Source organism: Equus quagga, chromosome 10 (genome assembly GCF_021613505.1).
Source record: "Equus quagga isolate Etosha38 chromosome 10, UCLA_HA_Equagga_1.0, whole genome shotgun sequence".
Classification (NCBI taxonomy): Eukaryota; Metazoa; Chordata; class Mammalia; order Perissodactyla; family Equidae; genus Equus; species Equus quagga.
Genome location: NC_060276.1, coordinates 2105908 through 2122851, shown reverse-complemented (window position 1 = coordinate 2122851; position 16944 = coordinate 2105908). Strand labels below are relative to the sequence as shown.

Sequence of the window (16944 nt, the reverse complement as noted above, 5' to 3'; positions counted from 1 at the left end):
GCTTCTGGTGATTGAGTAGGTGTTGTGGCTGATGATGGCCTCTTCCTGGGATGCTTGGTGGGCTGGCCCAGTTAGCCCCTGTAAGTGGCCAGCACAGGGCTCGGCCCTGAGGAAGTGCCCACCCACAGCGCGGTTATCACATCCTAGGGGACCCGCACAGATTGAGCAAGAAGAATGACTCTCTACATGACTCTCTGAATCAGCTTTCCCCCTCTCAGCCTCTCAGAGCCTCAGGGCAGGCAAGCTAGGGAGGACCCCCAGAATCTGTGCCGCCCTCCTGCCAGCCCCCTGCTGAGTCCCACGCTGAGATCACACAGACAGGACTGGTTCCTCTTTTTTAGGGAAAAAAGCCTAGAGTGGGGTGGGGGGTGGGGCTGCCAGAGTGCCCATGAGCCTAGATCAAGCCCTTCCAGAAATCCACAACAGCTGCCTTTCTGATCCCAGAGAACCACCTCCCTGTTTAGGACCAGGCTGCCGCAGGTTCTGGGTGGGCTCGGGACAGAATGCCGCCAGAGGCCGCCTCCCCTCATCTCCCTTCCATTTGCGCCCCTCACTGGACTAGCCACCAGAGGCCGCCTCCCCTCATCTCCCTTCCCGTTTGCACCCTCTAGCCTCCCTCTGCCCGGCCAAGTTCCAGCAAGCCAGTTCCCGCCCTTCTCTGGGCCTCAGTGTCCCCATCTGGGCAGTGGAAAGTTTGACTCTGAGGCTGAGCCTGCCCAGAGACGCCAAGGGTTCTTGTGTGAGCGAGAATGTGCGTCCCTTTGCTATGTGCCCTGGGTGGGGGTGGGGGATGCTGGGGGGCGTGAGGGGGAGGGGGTGCAGCTAGCCCAGCTGTCTACAAGAAAATTGCTGCCTTTGAAGTTGCCAGGGGGGCCAGGAAGCCTACCCCCTCCCTGCCTCTCTCCCTCCCTTCCTCCCTCCCTTTCTCCTTCCCTCTCCTCCCCACCAGCCCCCTCCCTCCTTTCCTCCCTCCCTGCCCCCTCCCTGCCGTCCCCTCCCGTCGTCGTCGGCCCGCCCGCCCAGCCTTTAGCCTCCCTCCCACCGCCTCTGTCTCCCTCTCTCCACAAACTGCCCAGGAGTGAGCAGCTGCTCTCTGACGGCCAGGACGACCCGACGGACAGACGCACGGACTGCCTGACACCCAAGCCTGCCAACTAACCAAGCTGTGTCCGGCTGCTTCCCCTCCCCAGGTAGGGCCCCCACGCCAGCCCCACACTGTCCCCACGCTGGCCTTGAGCTTCCCTGGCTATTTCATCCCTGGCTCTGCTGTCCCCTCACCGTCCCTGAGATGCCCCCAACCCTGCTGCCCCAACACTGCCCCTCCACGTCCCTACCCCTGTCCCCACTGCCCCCCTACCACCCTCTCCTGCCCCCAGGCTGCCTGTGGATTCCCATGGCACTGCTGCAGGCTCCTGGTCTGCGCCCCTTCGTCGCCACCCTGTGGCCCCCTTGGTCCTTGTCCCGTCCCGTTTCTGCTTCTTCACCCCTCCCTCTTCTAAGCACCTTTTTTGCCCTCCTTCCCTCTCCCCTCTGACCTCGCTCAGCTCCGCTCTGTGTCTGCCCTCTCTGCCTCACCCTTGGGGTCCTTCCCTTTGGCTGCCGCCCTAGAGCATCACAGAGGCACGGCTGGATGGCTGGCACCCCAGCTCTGCCAGCGGTCCTCTCCCTTCACTGCAAGTCCCAGGCGCACCCTGTACTCCCACCGGCCTCACCCTGTGCTCTGCTCGGGCGCCTCCTTGCTGGAGTGGGGGTGGAGTTTGCACCCGGCCCCCGTCAGAAAGACCTCTCGGTGCCCACCAGAACTCAGCACCGGGGAGCAATCCCACTGCCAGGGGCCGGTCCTTGGTGTGGGCTGAGAGACTTGGTTTCCCAGGCACGCCCCAGGCACACTGCCCAGATACTCCTTGCTTATCCACAGGCTAATGCCGTGCCTCCACCTCCTCCTGGGAGACGTGTGGGTCCACGGAGCCCTGGTCTCCCTCCAGGGCCCTGGGTAGAGCTGCCTGGGTGGCTCGGTCCTGTCTGTCCCCAGAACCTCCTTGGATTGGGACTCAGAATGGTGGGGGGTGAGGGGGACAGAGAGAAACTCAGGCAACTGTGCCATGTTACCCCGAGCAGGCCCGGCTTGGGGTTCCAGAGGCCTTCTGGGGACCCTCAGTAAATGTGAGGACACAGGCTCACTTCCAAGCTGAGACACCATCATCCCAGGATGGACGCTTTAGGGATGGCTGAGGTTCAAGAGCTCCCTGACTAGACGCCCTGTCCCCCAAAGGCAGCCCCCCAACTGGGGCATGGGGAGTCTCTGGAATGGAGAAAGAGTCCCAGGTCTGAAGAAAGTGTAGCTGCAGGGTTGCCCTCAGGGCCGTCTGAGAGGGGAAGAGTAGGCCCTACTGGTCCCACCCAGCCCCAACCACTGTACAGAGGGAGAAACTGAAGCCCAGAGAGGGGTAGGAACCTGCCTACAGTGGCCCAGCCAGTCAAAGGTAGAGATGAAGCCAGGACCCAGGCTGACAAATCCTGACTGACAAATCCTGTCTATTGACCCTAAACCACCCAGGGAACCCTCAAAGTCACTTGAGCATTGACGATGATAGCCTGTGGGGATTAGAGTGGGAGGTGGCAGGGCCCTTCGCCCCTGTCCTGCAAGCTCCCAAAATGGCTAGCATGCTGAGGGGCCTGCCAGAGACCCAGGAGAGGAGCAAGAGAGAATGGAACTCTCTGGGTGTGCCACCAAGTGCCTTGGAAGGTTGGGGGATGGGAGCACCTCCCTTGCGGCTCCATGGGTGGGGCTGGGGCCTGGGCACTGGTTAGTTAGGGCTGCCTGAAATGGTTCTGCTGAGTGGAGCAGGAGGCCCACGGTCCTCCACAGCAGGGCAAGCGGTGGGGGCGGGTGGGGCAGACCTCCCTCAGGCCAGGGAGATTGTTCTCGAATAGTCTTCTTCAGGGCCACTCAGGTTGCAGATGTGGCCAGTCCCATCCTCAGGGGGCTCCTCCCTCCCTGGGCTGCCAGTTCTCTACCTTGTGGGGACTGATTGGGATTGAGACAAGCTGGAAATGCTTGAGCCTCCCTTGGTGCCACGAAGGAAGGTTTCCCCGGATCTGCATCCAGGGCTGCAGCTTCACACAAATGCGCGAGAATGCGTGTGCAGGACTGCATATGTGCAGAGGAGCGCCTCCTGGCGACCTGCAGCTGCCTGTGCCATTCCCCACCCAGGCAGAGCTGGGAGGGGAACTTGCCTATGTCTGGCTACCGTGGCCCAGCATGGGGGAGTCTTTGAGGGCAGGACTGTGTGGACGCGTCAAAAGGAAGGTACAGGGCTGCCTCCAAGGCAACGAGGCTGTGCAGCGGGAAGAGGCTGGGAGCCAGGGAGCAGAGAGGACTCCCATAGTGAGCCAGCCAGCTGCCGAATGGCTGTCCCGGCCGCCCTGGCCCACTCACCCACTGGTCCACCTTTGTGCCCCAGGACCCAGGTCACAGTGGGCATTAACCATTCTACTGCTTTTGGGCCCTGCCCTGGAACAGGGACCAGGGTCCCCGTTGTGTAGATGGAGAGTCAGAGGTCCAGCCCCTTCGCCGACGGGTCTGGTGGCAATTCTATGCCGGCTCATTTTGGAGACCCAGAAATTTGAGGTGCTGGCCCTCTGACCATTGTCCAGGGTGATTTATGAGCATCGGCCTGAATTCCTCCCCAGTCCCCCCAGGGACCCTGGCCCCCTGAAGGCTCGTGAATTGGAAAGGATAGGAAGAAACGGGATGTTCGTAAGACAGGAATTTCCTTTCTTTAGCAACATTCCGTAGTCACTCAAACAAGACCACAGTGTCCCTTCCAGTGCCAGCGTCACGTCCCCAGAGGAAGGATTTGTGATGAGCCCGCATATGACCTTTTCCAAGAGGGCTCCCATTCCTCCCCGCTCCCTGCTTCCTGGGCCCATCCACCGCCATCCCTCCACTCCTTGGAGAAGCCCCGTGGAGACAGTGCAACACAGTCCTGTCCCAGCAGTCACTTGTCCTCAGCCACCTGGGGACACAGCATGGGAGAGTGGCCATCCCCCAGGGCCTCCCTCGGAACACACAAGCAGCGGGCATCGACCCAGGCCCCCAGACTCCCAGCCCGGCCAGGCACTGTACACACCGCCTCAGGCATAGCCCCAGCCCAGCCGTGGGGCCTCTGAAGCCCCACCTGCTGGGCCGCTGGACCATTTGTCCTGCAGGTGGCACGACTGGGGCCCCTCATCTTCCTTGCTCACCTCCAACACCCCTGATAGTTAGAAAGTCTTCCCACGCCCACCACGACTCCCTCCCGATCCTCCTTATTGGTTACCCCAGGGTGGGAGAGCTTGGTCCCTGCCCTGAGCCACCCCCCTCACACCTGTCGGCCCTACTGGTGAGAGGGGACACACCTGCCCAAGGACTTGGCTCAAATTGAGGGACTGGGAGGTGATGGTGGTGCTCCCGGGGCACCCTGCCGTGAGCTGTGGGATGGTGGGTGAGCATGGGCTCTCTCTGAAGGCAGGCAGACCCAAGTCCTGCCAGTTCTGCCCCTTCCTGTTGTCTGGTGCCTGGGGCAGTCAGTGCCCCTCCCCTCCCTTCTGTCCTCTTCCACTCAGACACTGGGTCCCACACCTTGATCATTCACAGAACCCTTTCTGTAAATTTCATCTTAGAGGGAGTCAGTGGGGGACGGGCAGAGTGGGCTGCAATGGGGGGATGCAGAGGGTGTCTGCCAGTCCCACCCCAGGCCCGAGGCCCACTAAGGCTAACTGGCCTGCCCCCCGGCCAAGCCCTTCTCCAGGCTTCCAGAACCAGCTTCCCAGTGCTCCCTGGGGCTGTGGTTCGTTTCTCCACTTTCCAGATGGGAAGTCTTGGGGTAAAGGTTCTTCCCCCACCTGCAGCCCACAGCCTAAGGGTCCCCCAGGGTCTTCTTCTCTCCCTCTCTGCTCCGGGGCACCTCCAGGAGCGGCTGTGGAGGGCGCCTTCTTGTCCAGAGCCCACCAGCCTCAGCTCGTCCAGATGCTGCTCAGCTCCCAGCACAGCCTGCAGAGCAGCGCCAGCTCTCACTCATTGGCAGACCAGCATCAATGACGTTCCTGAGCTCAGCAAAGGCACCGGGGGATTCAGATGAGTCGCGCCTGCCCCCTCCCTGTGGTGACACATCTCTCAGGTTTAGGGGACTGGGGGCTCTACCCAGCCTCCTTGCACCTAGCTCTCCCAGTCCACGGCATCTGAAAGCCAAACTTAGCAGAAACACCAGCCCGGGGCTGAGCTGTAGGATGAGGGGCAGTGGGCTGGGAGGGGTCCTAGACTTCGTGTGACTCTGAACTCACCCCTGCTTCTCCCCCACCAGCTGCCTCTGGGGGTTCCCATGGCCAGGGGGCACATAGCAGTCAGAGGCCCGAGTGGCTGCGGGATTGGGGATTTGGGGACCAGAAGTCGGACTTGCAGAGAACAGAGAAAGGCTGGCTCTGGCAGCCCTGACCCGGGAGACAGGGGAAGTCCACGAAGCCAGGGCGACTTTGATCCTCTGGCAGTCTCAGTCCCAGCTCGGCCTTCATTATGGTCCTGCTGGCCTTAGAAGCCACCCAGCTGCAAGGAGGTGGGCACCACGGGATCCCTGGGAGGGGCTGAAGGGGAACAGGTCCCGGGGCCTCTGGGCTGGCTGCAGAGAGCCGAGTCCCACCCCAGCCAGAGCCCCTGGCAAAGAGCAGGGACTCAGTGCAGGGAAGGGGCTGCAGGAAACCCCGGGCCCAGGAAGGGGAGGGGCAACAGGGCCTCCTTCCCGGGGGCCTGGCGCGCTCCTGTCCAGGGAACAGGGCCAAGTCCCCTTGCCCTGGCCTGGCTCCGTGAGGGAGGGAGGGAGGTGGGGCCCCAGTCTCTGGGAACCAGGCTGAGAGTATCTCCCTGTGGGGTCTGGCGCCTGCTGGGATCTAAAAATGCCTGGGGGAGCTTCCCAGCTAGAGTGAGGGAGCTGCCAAAGAGTCTTCTCCAGGGCCCCGGGGGCTGGTCTGGCCCCCTTCACAGCCCAGAGAGGGTGGGATGTTGCTGCTTTGGGGCCTGCAGTAAAGTCTACGATGGCAGAGGGTGCGGCCAGACAGATGGGCAGGTAGACAGAGAGAGTGGGGTCCCAGCTCTACCATTTCCTCAGTGTGTGGTCTTGGGCAAGAGTTTTGGGTAAACTCTGAGCCTCAGTTTACCCATTCATCAAGTGATGAAAACGGCACTTCCTTCTTAGGGGAGGGCTATGTTAAGAAATCACTTGAGTCCCCTGCCCCGCCCATGGGAAGTGACAGCATCCTTCCTCTTCCTCGAAGATTCTGGAATGTGGCAAGGAGGAGCTCAGGATTTCTTCAGTGAGTGGGTGGAGGAGGAGGGGCACATGGCTCAGGTGTGCAAGGACCAGGAGACCCAGGACCCCCCGCTGACCTAGGTCATCTGCTGCCTGACTCCTGGCATGGCGGAAGGCCAGCAGTTGGACTCTCCTGCTTTCCAGAGGATTCCTGGTGGGAGAGGGGGTGGATGACTCTCCTCAATGCTATGGAGAGAGAGGTCTGACCCAGCCAGCACCAGCCAGCTCTCCACCTCCCCGGTGCCAGCCCTTTGCAGCCGATGTGGTGGCTCCCTGCTGGTTCCTTGCAGCCTACAATGCCCCCAGCCAAATCAAGTCTGTCCCTGAAGGCTGCCAGAGCACAGGACCCAGCTGTCCAGTTACCTCGGCTGCGCCAGGGTCACAGCAGGGAGCTGCCTTGGCCCTTGCAGCCTGAATGGCGTGCTGAGGCAATGGTCGTGGGTTTGGGGTGGCCGGGGTGCAGACGCAGATGGAGTATGTCTCAGGGTCCACCCCCTCCTCACCCCAGCCACCAGCCCCTCACACAGTCGCCCTGCCCCCCATGCACGCACGTGGGCTTCAGCAGACCCATGGGTGGCACATGTTCCCTCTCTCTGGTTGACACGCCAGTACAGACTAGAGTCATCAGGGGGCCAATGGGCTGGGGGCCGGGAGGCAACAGGGAGCAGCTGGGTGTCGGCCTGGGCACAGTGCCCGCCTGTGGGGTGGAGCTCTGGGCAGGCCCTGCCACTGGCCTGCTGATGGAAACTGGGCCTGCAGGGCTTCGGTGGACGGAGGGGAAGGGGGCAGGGTATCTGTGTTGCCTGTCTTCCTCACCCCTCCCCACCCACACAGTCCCAGGGACCTGGTAGAGCTGGGTGGAAGTTGGCACCCGTGTCACAGTTCAGGTCAGGTTGCTTGGTGGGGCCAGAAACCCTGGGCTGAGGCCACAGGACAGCGCCCGGCATCTGCGACTTGGCAGCTGTGGGCCACACATCTGCAGGCGAGCTCCCAGGGCATGCCAGACCTCAAGTCCTCCTCTTGCCGCCCTTGGCCTGGCCTGAATGCCTGGCATGGCTCCTCCATGTTCTCAGAGACTGCCAATGCATCTTGTTTGGCTGTGACCTGGAGCAATCTCACTCGGAGGACTGCGCTGGCTTTCAGAGGGCCAGACAAGGAGGGTCCTATTGGGTCGGCAGCACAGGCTCCAGGAAGCCCAGCCTCTTCCCTTGCTCACATCTGTGGGCCCCAGGCCTGAGGCCTCACCACCATTACCACCTCTTTCCTTTGCTCTGAGGAGGTGGGGTCCAGCAAGCTCAGAGCACACTTTGATGGGGCTTGAGGTCCTCCCTGAAGTCCTTAGGGCCACGCCCAGGGAGGCCAATGAAGGGAAACCGAGGCCCAGAGGCCTGGGTAGCATGGGGAGTAGGGGCAGAGGGACTTGCCGTGGGTCTCACCATATCTGCGCATGGGGGGCTCCTGCTCCCTGGGCCTCAGCCCCGCCTATCTCCTGTGTGTGTGTGTGTGTGTCTGCGTACATGTGTGTGAGCACAGGTGGGGCCCCAGAGTGAGGCAATGGGGAGAAGGCAGGGCCAGCCCGGGAGGGCGGCTGGGCCTATCTCCAGACATTCAGCCCCTGACCCCGCCCCTCACCAGCTTCGGAGTCCTCCCCCCGGCTCTCTGCATTGCCCAGCGAGGCAACCAGCTGGCCCAGGCCCCCGTCGCTCCCATGCTGTGGGTGCCGGGAGCTCCAGTTCTGAGGCCCGAAAGCTCAGGGCCTGCAGTCGCCTGAGCTGGGCTCCAGATCTCAGGCTGAGTGCCCTGGGGAAAGTCAGTTCCTCTCTCTAGGCCTCAGTTTTCTCTCCCATCAAATGAGGATACTAACTCTGCCGGCCGCAGGGGAGCCTTCCTCTTGGGTGTCCCCTGGAGGCCCTACCCTGGCTCCTCTGGCTCTCTGAGGGTCTCTTGCCTCCTTCTACAGGCTCTGTGTCTGCTGGCCCCCTCCTGTCTGCATAGTTCTAGCCGCTGAGTCTCATGCCAGTTCCCCGAGGGGAAATGAGGGCTGTGCCGGGAAGCCCGCCCGGCCCCCACCCTGCCAGCCTGCCCACTGCCTGGGCCCAGCCAGGAGCTGGGGAGAACCAGCCAAACCTTGTCCTCTCCCTCCGTAACGGAGCCCTGGTGCAGGGCCTCCAAGCCCTCAGCCTCCCTCCCCTTCAGAGTGAGCCTGTGCTGGAGCCAAGGGCCGGAGGGCTGGCCTCCTCCCTGCGCACCCCCCACCCGCCAGCTTCTTTGCAGCCCTCAGATACTGCGACATCAGGCATGGCTGCTCTGAGCTGGCTCACCTCCTCTAGAGCCCTCATCTCCCCAGGGCAGGTCCCATGAGCCCACTTGGGGCCCCAGTAGCCAGTCCCACCCTAGCGGCCTTCCCAGTGCCTGTCATCTTCTCCTCTGGTGGAGGGGCCTGAGGACTCCTGTGGAGACCCCGAGCCTTCCCCAGCCCCAGGCAGGCTGGAAGAGGCCTGTCCCCTCAGCCTCCCCTGGGCCTGGTCAGACCACCCCACCCCAACCCCCCCCCCCCCCCCTGTCCAGGTGGGTTTTGGATCCTAGAGCCTTCCAAGGCTCCCTCTGGGCGTTCCAGCCCTGACTCATTCCCCCTGTGAGGTAGCGGTGTTGGCGGGGGCGGGAAGGAGGGAGCAGTCTCCTCCCTCTCTCCGTTCCATCTTGCTCTCCCGCCTTCATCCTCCCCTTCCTGTTCTCTCCCACTGCTCCCCCTCCTCCCAGCCCTGGGTGTCCAGTGGCACCTGGGCAAGGGCCCTGCACAGCAGCAGCAGGCTCCAGAGGCCTAGACCTGCCCTGTTCTGCCCAGGGGGTTGCAAACCCTTAAGGAAGAAGGAGGGACACACAGTCCAGGTAGGTGAGCAGGGGGCGTTCTCCCTACTCTGCTCCAAGGCCTTCTGGGGGGCTCCCCTGGGTCTTGCTTGGCCAGCCCGGGGCTGACGGACCTGGGGTGTGATCATGGGGTCTCAAGGCTAGAAGGAGCCAGAGAGGCTGGGTGCTCCCCCGGCATGGGGACTTCTGATGACCCAGAGGCCAGCGCTAAGTCTGACTCTCTATGCTTAGCGAAACAGCGGAGGCTTGGGCTTCGACCCTCACTTTGCTATGTGATCCTAGGGCAGGCAGGCAGCTTCTCTGAACCTGTCACTGGGGCCCATGCACTCAGGAGGGCTGTCGGGGCCTGCTGGAACTGCTCTGGGGCTAGCTCTTCAGCTGAGCTGATTGAACACTGTCCTGGGCCCTCAGCCTCCTCCTGCCAAGCACACCAAAGCCCTGGCTGCCGGGAAGTCTGCTCCATTCCGTCCCACCGGCAGCTGCAGCTCTGTCCTCAGGGATGGTGGGAGCCAGGGAAGGCCACGTGACCTGCTCAGGGGGTACCCGAGGAGTGCCAGAGGGGGTGGCAAGACGAGGATCAATGGGAACCTGAGATGCAGCGTGGCTGTGCCCAGCCCCTCAGCCTGTGGTGGGAGGACTCCAGAGCAGCAACCCCCAGCAGCCAGCGCAGCCCCCACGTCGACTGGGCCTGCCCAGAAAGGCAGCAGGCAGGGCCAAGTCGCTCAGAAAATGTTGGCCTAGAGTGGGCAGAGCCCTCTGCCCCCCAGGGCCTCCTTCTGCCTTTGCAGCCAGCCGTCAGGCTCGGGGGCTCACCCAGCCCCACTGAAGCCCGAGCTAGCCTCTCCTCGGCCAAGATGGGCCCGAGAGAGGACCTTCCTGGCATGGGGCGGGTTCGGGTCTGCAGGAGGCCCCTGGCACCCAGCTGGGCTCTCTGCCCACAGATGCACCCAGGGCAACCCCAGACACTTGAGCCTGAGAGGCAAGCAGGGCAGGCATCTTTATTCCCGTTTAACAGATAGGGAAAATGAGGTTGGGATTTCCTGGGAAATCCTGGCATGTGGGGATGGTGGGAGAGGCAGGGATGCCTTTTTCTGTACAGTGCCTTCCGGCAGAGGCACCCCGGGGTGGGAAGTGGCCTCTGCTGTAGGTGGAAGGAGGCAGGCCGATGTGGGCACTGGGGGCAGACTCAGGGCAGGGCAGCTTTCCCTCCACCCCTACCCCACTACCCCACCTGGGAGGCCCCCAGACAAGCCTGACCCTGCCCGCCACCCTGGTGGCAGCCTGCTCCCCTCCGGTGGCCTCGCGCGGGGGCCGAGGCGTAGGCAGAAGGACGAGCAGGAGCAGATGTGGGAGCCCCGGGGCTCTGTGGGTAGAGCCAGGGGAAGGTTCGGGGGCCAGAGGAGGAAGCGAGGCCCCAGGGAGCAGTGGGGAGGGTGGGGGGCCATGCCCCTTCCACCTTGCCCCTGGGGCTGGCCCAGTTCTCTGCCCAGCATGCCCAGTCTGGTGCCTTGGCCTCTGGACTTTCTTAGAGAAATGTGGGTGCCCTGCAGGGGAACTCAGGCAGGACAGGAAGCGATTCACAGTCCCCTAAGTCAACCCTGACTGTGCCCATGTTTCCTGGGCATGGGGGGTTGGCCCAGGCCTCAGTGGTGTCTTCAAATCTGAATTCTTCAAAGGCTGTGGGTAGTTGGGTTTCCCTCTCTACCTCCTCCACTCACCTCACTGACCCCCCCAGGCAGGCTGCCAGCTGACTCAGTGGGAAGTGTGTGTGTGTGTGTGTGTGTGTGGTGGCAGCAGGTGGGGGGAAGCGCTGCAGACTGGCTAACTGGGGAGACACTGCATTGCCCACTGAAGCCAAGTCCCCCCTGGTAGCCAAAGGGAGCAGAAGAAGGTGCACCTGGCCAGCAATACCCCCATCCTGCCTAGTGCCTCCTGCCCACCCTTGAACCCTCCCTCTGCTGCCTCCTGCCCCACCGCGCCTGCCCTGGGTTCTGGCTGTCCCTGGTGAAGGATGGGGGACACAGGCCAATGCACACAGAACTCCAGCACCTTGTGTTGGGAGGGTGGCTGGGAAAGGGCCCAGAGGGCGGGGGCTGGTGCTGGGGAGGCCTTCTGACGGCCCCTCCTCACCCTGGCCTCCCAGGCATGCCCACCATGTGGCCCCTGTGGCTCCTCGCATCCCTGCTGGCCCTGAGCCAGGCCCTGCCCTTTGAGCAGAAGGGCTTCTGGGACTTCACCCTGGACGATGGGCTGCCCATGCTGAATGACGAGGAGGCTTCGGGTGCTGACACGACCTCGGGCATCCCAGACCTGGACTCCCTCACACCCACCTTCAGCGCCATGTGTCCTTTCGGCTGCCACTGTCACCTGCGGGTCGTTCAGTGCTCCGACCTGGGTCAGTCCCAGAGCCTGGGTGGGGGAGGAGGTTGTGTGGAAGCACAGGCCCACCTTGAGTGCCCCTACCAAGGGGACACATGTCTATCCTGTGGGATGGGCATAGAAAGGTGGGGGTGGGGATGGAGTGAACCCAAGCAGGCTTGGGGACCCTGATTTCAGTGTGGGAGGGTGTGCAGTTGTCCAAGTGCCGTGAGTGGGGAACAAGAAGAGTTCCCCTCTACCAGCTCCGGAGCTTCCGCCTGTCTGTGGTGGAGGCCCCGTGTGTGTGTGTGTCAGTGTGCGTGGGTGTCATCTTGCTCTAAGCCACTCTGGGGCCATGGAACTGGCTCACACTGCTGATGGTGGCCCCGGCCCCCAGGTCTGAAGGCTGTGCCCAAGGAGATCTCGCCCGACACCACACTGCTGGACCTGCAGAACAATGAGATCTCTGAGCTCCGAAAGGATGACTTCAAAGGCCTCCAGCATCTCTATGTAAGCCCCCGAGCCCTTCGGTGAGGCTGCGCAGAGGTGGGCAGTCTGCAGCTGGGGAGTTGCGTCCAGATGGGGGTGTACACATACATGTGGAGGGCGAAAGGGGACCTGGGACCCATGGCGTGCTGAGAGAAGTCTGGAGGCAGGTGGGGCGGGAGCGCCTGGGATCATGGGTTACGTGTGTGTCAGCAACCACAAGCGCAGGACAGGATCACTCAGCCCAATTCTCTTTTCAGCTGAAAACTTTTCATCTTACTGATTCCTCCTAGCAACACAGGAAGAATAGATTTCATTGCAGCCAGGGTGCAAGTGGGGAAACTGAGGCTCGGGAAAGTGACGGGCTGCGCTGGGCAGTAGAAGCATTGCAGGCCTGGGTGCCGGCTCCTTGCTCTGCGCTCTGCCTGTGAGCACAGGCCAATCCGGGGCTCAGACATCTGTGAAGTCCTGAGAATCACTAGCTCAGGTGGCAGGGGAGGGTGAGATGCGGAGCTGGTGCCTTCACCTCTGGCGCCCGCCGTGCTGCCTCAGGCCCTCGTCCTGGTGAACAACAAGATCTCCAAGATCCACGAGAAGGCCTTCAGCCCCCTGCGGAAGCTGCAGAAGCTCTACATCTCCAAGAACCACCTGGTGGAGATCCCTCCCAACCTGCCCAGCTCCCTGGTGGAGCTCCGCATCCATGACAACCGCATCCGCAAGGTGCCCAAGGGCGTGTTCAGCGGGCTGCGCAACATGAATTGCATAGGTGAGTGTGGCCGGTAGGAGGGGGTCTGGGAGAGGGGCCTCTTCCAGCCAGCGCAGCATAGCCATGGACAAGCCCAGGGGACCTCAGGGAACATTCTGGAGGCTTATCTAGGGGCGTTCCCCATAGCCACCAAGGCAAGGTGAAGAGAAGGCAGGGGACCGTAGAGAGAGGAAAGGGAAAGAGCCAGTGTGGCCAGATTGCCAGCTGGGGACCGCCAGGGCCTGGCCAGAGGGACTAGGTGGACTGGGGGGCACCCCACCTTGAACTCTGGCTCCCCTTCCTTTCCTCCTGCTCCCCCTGCCCCCTGAGGCCAATGCCAGGGCCAGTGCCCTTGGGGGCTAGTGGTCTTGAACAGCTAGGAGTTTGCAATTAACCCAATAAATCAGTGGAGCTACTCTCAGGGTGATATCGGGGAGTAGGCGACTAGAGGGCCCATCAGGCCAGCCGAAGCCAGGGAGCCGACAGGGCCTGGGGGTGTGCGGGCAGCTACCCAGCTCCGGCTCTGGGGCTGAGGGGGCCTCTCTCCTAGAGATGGGTGGGAATCCCCTGGAGAACAGTGGCTTTCAACCTGGAGCATTCGATGGCCTGAAGCTCAACTACCTGCGAATCTCCGAGGCCAAGCTAACTGGCATCCCCAAAGGTAGGAAGGCAGCCCTTGCTTCGCACGCTGCCAGGCCTCTGGGGCCCAGATGGGTAGAGCTGGGGGCTTGGAGCTATCGGGAGTGACCCAGTCTATTCAGGGAGGGCTTCGGCAGCCCCCTCTTCCAACCTGGGGCAGAGCTAGAACCTCTGTTCCTGCCCACACCCATACCCCCCATGCCTCCCAACCCTCCTACACACAGCACCAGGCCTCCCCTCCTGCATTCAGCTCAGAGTACCCTCTTTTCCCGGCAGACCTCCCAGAGACCCTGAATGAACTCCATCTGGACCACAACAAAATCCAGGCTATCGAGCTGGAGGATCTGCTTCGCTACTCCAAGCTGTACAGGTGGGCTGGGAGTCCCGGGGGGGTCACCCCACCATTCTTCTCTTCTCTGGCCTCTAAGTACATCTTATGCACCCATTCGCAGGCTGGGCCTGGGCCACAACCAGATCCGCATGATCGAGAATGGCAGCCTGAGTTTTCTGCCCACCCTGCGGGAGCTGCACCTAGACAATAACAAGCTGTCCAGGGTGCCTGCTGGCCTTCCCGACCTCAAGCTCCTCCAGGTGAGAGCCGGGGGACAGCCCTCGCTGCCAGGTTCTCTAAGACTGGGGGAGGGGAGCAGCCCATGTCCCCAGGGCAGTTCCTCAGCCCCCTCCCCCTCCTTGTGCGGGCCCAGCATGGGAAGGGCCCAGGTACAGAGTGGAGTGGGACCCCTCCGTGCAGGTGGCCAGCTGCGTGGTCTGGCCAGTTACTCCTGCTCTCTCTGCCTCCACTTCCTCATCTGGAAAGGAGCAGTCACAAGGACTCCTTCCTCAGTGCCAATGCTTTGTGCTGAGGAAGAGGAGGCGAGCGAGGACTCCACCGTGGACAGTGAGGAGGGTGGGGCACGGGTGGAGAGAGGTTGTGAGGGATGAGCAGGAGTTGGCCTGGTAGATATTGGGGCTGTTCTCCCAGGTGGGTGGGACACCAGAAAGGCGTGGCAGGGCTTGGGAGTTTGGGGAACAGTCTGGGCATGGGGGTGCACAGATTTGTGGCAAGACAGGGATAGCCCATGGCAGGAAATGGGCTGATGAGAGGATGCAGGGCCTTCCCTGGGGTTGTCTCAGGGGCCCCTGTCCCTGGCTTGGCTTCCAGTCACACGGGTGAACTTGGCCTTGCCCAGGCCTTCCCTGGGCCTCAGTCTCTTTCTCAGCCCCATTGACACGTGCCAGGAGACCTGCTATTCTCGTGGGCTGTCCAGTCAGAGCCAAGCCCAGCCAAGCCCCGCGTCGGGGCGGCCCGGCTGCAGGGGCAGCGCCGCGCATGCCGGCTGAGCAGGCCCTCTAGCGGCCGGCGTCCTCTCCGCCTCTAGAGGGCGCTGCTGCCATCTGAGTGTCCCCCCCCAATCCCGCCCCCTGGCCCCAGTACCGCCCCGCCCCCCGCCCCCGCGCACCTCCCCCCCCACCCCCAACCACGCTGCCCTGGAGAGGGGCTTCAGGGAGTTTGAGAGCTAGAGGGCAAGTGCCCCTGAGGACTGGGAGGAAGAAGAGGTCACCCTGCAGGCTCTTTCTCCTCTCGTGCCCCCTGGTCTCTGGAGTGAGAGGCTGCTCCCCAGGGAGCAGGCCTGGAGCCCAGGGAACACACAGGGAGGGCCATCTCACCTCATGACTCCGTGCACTCCTCACCTCCCACCCACCATACACCCCACCTGAGTCCCTCAGCCCTGCCCCCCATCACAAACCAGTGTCTTAATCCTGGCCAACACCTGCCCGACACCCACACCCAAGCCTCGGGGTGCTCCTCCCGACAATGGGAGAATCACATCCAGGCCCTCGAAGGGCTGTGCAGATACGAGGCAATGAAATAATGCCCATGAAGTGGCCAGCAGCGCTCAGCCAGGAGGGAGGGCCTGAGCCCTCTGGGTTCTGCCCTCCACTTGGCCCATCCAGGCTGGAACAGACTTGAGGACGGCGGTCGGGGCAACTGGGCCACTGGCACTGAGCCTGAGCCACGTTCTTCTACCCCCAGGTGGTCTACCTGCACACCAACAACATCACCAAGGTGGGCGTCAACGACTTCTGCCCCGTGGGTTTCGGGGTCAAACGGGCCTACTACAATGGCATCAGCCTCTTCAACAACCCTGTGCCCTACTGGGAGGTGCAGCCAGCCACCTTTCGCTGCGTCACCGACCGCCTGGCCATCCAGTTTGGCAATTACAAAAAGTAGAGGCAGCAGCAGCCACCATGCTGGCCTGGGCGGGGTCTCTGAGGAGCATAGCAGATGTTCTGAAGGGGGAGGCAGAGTAAGGGAGCAAAGCCAGTGCCCACCTGCACCCAACCCAGCCCTACCCTTGGTCCCTGGCCCCCACTAGCTTTCCCCTGATGCCTTCATCCTGGGTCCCAAGCGTGCAGGTGGGGAACAAGGCCCAGCCCCGATCACATGCTCCTCGGCTTCACAGCTGCCCCTTCCCTCATTGTAGCCACTCAGAGGCACCCCCACAAAGCTTCCTTCCCATTCACCCTGAAACCAAATGGTCCAAGGTTCCAGTCCACTAGGAAGATGGTCCCTGGATCTGGGGGGCAATAGAGGGCCAGCAGGGATGGAGACAGCAAACCCCAGCAAGCCCACCCACCTGCCCGGCACACGTTCCTCCTTCTCGTGTCCTTCCAGCTTCCAACCCACCTTGGCCTGGCCTGCTACCCTTGGCCTCCCATGTCGCCCGCCTCACTTCTGCAAGTTTATAGCCCATCTATCCGAGCCTCCTTGATCTACTGGCCTCTGGACCAGTCCTCTCCCTCTCTGTCTGTCTCTCTCATTCTCCCTCTTGTCTCTCACATCCTTGGGCTGGGTTTGGTCTCTGTCTCACTGGGCCTCTGCCCAACCCCTACCCAGGCAAGCTGTGGGGGACGGAGAGCGGCCTGCCCTGCCTGGGCCTCACCCCCAAGCCTAGACAGTCCTGGTAGAGGCTGGTGAGTGAAGGCGCTGCATCCCGCATGCGCTCCACAGGCAAGCGGGGAGCACAGGCCTGGTCAGACCCTGGGGGTCTGCCCCCGGGAGGGGCCCGCCATTCCACCGGAGTTCCCAGCATACTTTTCATTGTCTCCTTCCCCCCAAAAATGGCTAGGTCTCACCTTCCAGCCCCTAGAGTGGCGGGAGTTTTGAGCAATCACACCCAGCTTGAGGAGGGGCTGCTTCTGAGGTCGGTTGTTGTCTTTCAATTAAAGAAACACTGTGCAATATGGCTCGGTGTGCCGCTGTGCTCAGGGTGGCACTGGGGACCAAGCAGAAAGGGGAGCCACTCTGACCCTTGGCCTTCCTCTCTGCTGCTTTCCCTGGCCCCAGGCGAGGGTGCGGGGCTGGACAAGGAGGCCTAGGCTACCAGGTGGAAGGCTCCTGGCTGGCTGCTTCCCCTCCCTTCTAGGCACTTCTGTTGCTCCAACTGTCCTTAGACTGGGCTGAAACAGGCCCAGGCAAGGGAGCGTCTGCCCTCCCAGAGT

At 62.5% G+C, this 16944-nt stretch overlaps 1 protein-coding gene across 2 annotated transcripts; it reads left to right on the top strand.

Annotated features, from left to right (window-relative positions):
* Window positions 1-1034: 1034 nt before the first annotated feature.
* BGN (biglycan) lies at window positions 1035-16688 on the top strand. Of its 2 annotated transcripts, XM_046673401.1 has the most exons (9): window positions 1052-1190; window positions 9105-9233; window positions 11356-11607; window positions 11968-12080; window positions 12609-12822; window positions 13352-13462; window positions 13717-13810; window positions 13893-14031; window positions 15476-16688. In XM_046673401.1, exons 3-9 carry the CDS (start codon window positions 11358-11360, stop codon window positions 15671-15673), a joined length of 1119 nt encoding a protein of 372 aa, XP_046529357.1. In that variant the 5' UTR covers window positions 1052-1190; window positions 9105-9233; window positions 11356-11357; the 3' UTR covers window positions 15674-16688. The 2 variants fall into 2 exon arrangements, with proteins under 2 accessions (XP_046529356.1, XP_046529357.1); XM_046673400.1 differs by lacking the exon at window positions 9105-9233 and having other exon boundaries at window positions 1035-1190.
* Window positions 16689-16944: the final 256 nt, after the last annotated feature.

Coding starts and splice junctions, on each gene's coding strand:
- BGN (XM_046673400.1), top strand. CDS start 11,358: ATGCCCACCATGTGGCCCCTGTGGCTCCTCGCATCCCTGCTGGCCCTG. Junction 12,081..12,608: donor AAGGCCTCCAGCATCTCTAT/GTAAGCCCCCGA, acceptor GTGCTGCCTCAG/GCCCTCGTCCTGGTGAACAA. Junction 14,032..15,475: donor CCGACCTCAAGCTCCTCCAG/GTGAGAGCCGGG, acceptor TTCTACCCCCAG/GTGGTCTACCTGCACACCAA.